Here is a 3010-nt window from a genome sequence, read left to right as displayed (position 1 = left end):
CAAAAAGGAAGTGTTCTTTTTTTTTAAAATTATTTATTTATTACATTTTTATTTAGTGTGTGTATGTGTGTGGCCAGCTCAACCCACCAGGGGGCGGGGCTGGCTGGCATGTGGTCCTGGGGGATCGAACCGCGGTCCGAGCTTGTTCCAAGTAGGTGCTTTAGACCACTGAGCCATCTCTCCAGCCCCAGGAAGTGTTCTTACACAAAATAAAAACAGCATATTTTCTGTAGTTTTTTTTTTTTTTTTAGTGGTACCAGGGATTGAACTCAGGACCTTGCGCTTGCCAGGCAAGAACTTATTCCACTGAGCTATCTCCCCGGTCCCTAATGTTCAGATTTTAACTGAAAATTGCATCCTAGATATTTTTCTATCTGTATGGCACTTTTTTCTCTTTTTATATATAATATTCATTTTAAGTTTCTAATTTATATTCCTTGTCGGGATATAATCTATATGTGCCTGTTGGAACTGTTAATTTGCAAACTCTGGAAAGAGGAAAGTTTAAATTTTTCCAGCTGCCAAACTTAGGGCTTTGCGGTGAATCATCAGGATGGACTTTCTAGGCCAAGTGCGAGCCCTGCTCTGGGGCCGTGGGTCTGAAGCCACAGGAACGTGACAGGTTTATTTAGATGCCTGGCTAGAGTCCTGATGCCGGAGCCTGAGTGACTTCCTGCAGGCAGCATCTCTCCGTCTCATCCTCTGTGCAGGGTCTTCAAGGGCCGCTGGTTGAGGGACACTGGAGACGGCTCACCAGGCTCTTTCCCTCCTATACCATGTTAAATATGCAACCAGTTTCCCTTCCTGGAAATATAGATTATTTCTAATATGATTCTGTATTAACATTCCTATAGCTACACTTGCTTATAATAAATTCCTAACACTAGAATTCAGAGGTCAAGGGATATGAGTATTTTAGGGTTTTTCTTTCTTTCTCCTTACATGCACTGCTCCACTGTGGCCATGACTTTTTCATAAGGTAATTTAGCGCGTGCTCAGAACACCAGCTTGTGCCACGCCATCCTACAGCCATGTCCTGGGATCCCCTCAGGTTCAACACGCTGGACTCCGACCCGACTCTCACCGTAAGACTGGAACAGCCTTTGCCTTGCGCCGCTTACAGTGTCTTGCTGTGTGGTGCAGCCTGCCCTTGAACTTCCAGTGTAGTCTAGGCTGGCCTCGAGCTCCAGGGCGTCCTCTCATCTCGGGCTCCTAGTGCTGGGTCACAGTATGGGCCAGCACGCCCAATTTTTCTAAAAGTTTGTCACAGGTGTTGAGGCCGTGATTTTACCACTTCACATTTCAGGCATTTAAAACAAGAATCAGCAACGTTCCTACCATTAAGAAGTTCCTGCAGCCTGGGAGTGCAAAGCAGCCACCCCCGGACCGCCACTACGTGGAAACTGTCAGACGCGTCCTGCAGCAGTGAGCACACGAGGCCCACGTGAGCAGAGCCCCCAGCAGCACTGCGCCCGCCAGCTGCAGCATGACAGAAGCCAGCTGTAGGCAACAGGAGCAAAGAGCCTGAGGAGACCAGAACCATGCCGCCACCAGCAACAGTGCCAATTAAACGTGATATGAAACCATTCTGCTATGTGTGGTTTTCTTTAAGGTGTCAAGGGTGGTAATCGGCAGCTTTTATGAAATCTGTGTTCTGTGGAAGTGAGGGGCAGACACGCTTAGGGCAGTGGACTCCACGGGCACCGCTCTTGTGTCTGCATCAAGGCCAGGGCCACAGGAGCAAGGATGAGCACGGGTCAGGGAGCGGGATCCCCGGCACTTACCCGAGTCCTGCATGCGTGGGGCTGGAAAACGAGTGAGAAACGGCCAGTGGAGCACAGCAGGAGGTGCTTAGCTAGCCGGGGGAGAGGTGGAGGGCACATGCCCAGGAACACGGCTCTGAATCCCTGAAAACAAACTTGGGGATGTAGAATTCCCGCTTCCACTCCTGATCTCTTCAAGGACCAGGGCCAGTCCACACATGACATGTATGACTTCTGAACAATAAATACGAAGATAAAGTATTCCATTGTTTCCAAACTATTTTAATACAGGTTTGTTTCATTTATACTACTAGTTTCTTAATTCACTGAAAAGTTTTTTTTTTATTTTTAATTTTTTTAAACATTTATTTATGTGTGTGTGTATGTGTGTGTGTGTGTGTGGCCAGCTCAGCCCACCAGGGGGCAGGGCTGGCTGGCATGTGGTGCTGGGGGATCGAACCGCGGTCCCTTTGCTTTGCCAAGTTTGTTCCAAGTAGGTGCTTTAGACCACTGAGCCATCTCACCAGCCCCTGCATATTATATTTTAAAAATTATTTATTTATTGGATTCAGGGTCTCACTACACAGCTCAGACTCGTAGTGATCCTCCTGCCTCAGGCCCCCCGCACTGGGGCATTCCGGGGCCTGGCACGGCATGTGGTACAGGGGATTGAGCCCAGGTTCTTTGCGGTTGCCAGGCAGACACTTAAACCACTGAACTATCTCCCCAGCCCCACACATTGTAATCTGTAAAGTAGTTATTCAGACAAGATATGGGCATTAAAATTTTCTTGAATCAAGAGCAGCACAAGCCTTCCCTTTCAGTGAACTATGACACCAGTGGCGTAACTACTTGCTTTTCCCTTCGCTCCTTTCTCTTCTCTACCACCCTAGTTTCCCCTCCCTTTGTACAATTTTTTCTCATATCACAAGATCTGTTGTATGTTTTAGACATTCACTCTTTTGGTTCTTACACCAGGGAGAGAATATATTTACATGCTAGTCGGATTATTTCACTTCAGAGCTTGGCTTCACGTTGTGTCCATTCGCTTGTGACAGTCCCGAGTCTCTTTCTTTATGGATGCTTAGTACTACATTCTAGAAAAATACTGCATCTTTTTTTTTTTAAATATTTATTTATTTTTTATTTATTTATTTATTTTGTGTGTATGTGGCCAGCTCAGCCCACCAGGGGGCGGGGCTGGCTGGCATGTGGTGCTGGGGGATTGAACCGCGGTCCCTGTGCTT

General features: G+C 47.1%; 1 protein-coding gene across 2 annotated transcripts in view; it reads left to right on the top strand.

The window, feature by feature from the left end:
• The window catches only part of LOC101565189 (glutathione S-transferase A4-like), a 39987-nt gene extending 37975 nt beyond the window's left edge, over positions 1 to 2012 (top strand). The window contains exon 7 of one of the 2 annotated variants that reach the window (XM_023704833.1): positions 1307 to 2012. In XM_023704833.1, the coding sequence (XP_023560601.1) occupies positions 1307 to 1429 (123 nt within the window). In that variant the 3' untranslated portion in view covers positions 1430 to 2012. The remainder of the gene's footprint in view (positions 1 to 1306) is intronic. The other variant, XM_004644623.2, reaches the window with a different exon arrangement.
• Positions 2013 to 3010: the final 998 nt, after the last annotated feature.

This window comes from Octodon degus, unplaced genomic scaffold (genome assembly GCF_000260255.1).
Source record: "Octodon degus isolate 3935 unplaced genomic scaffold, OctDeg1.0 scaffold00205, whole genome shotgun sequence".
Lineage (NCBI taxonomy): Eukaryota > Metazoa > Chordata > Mammalia > Rodentia > Octodontidae > Octodon > Octodon degus.
The sequence above is the reverse complement of the archived record's forward strand: the minus strand, read 5'-3'. Positions and strand labels throughout refer to the sequence as shown.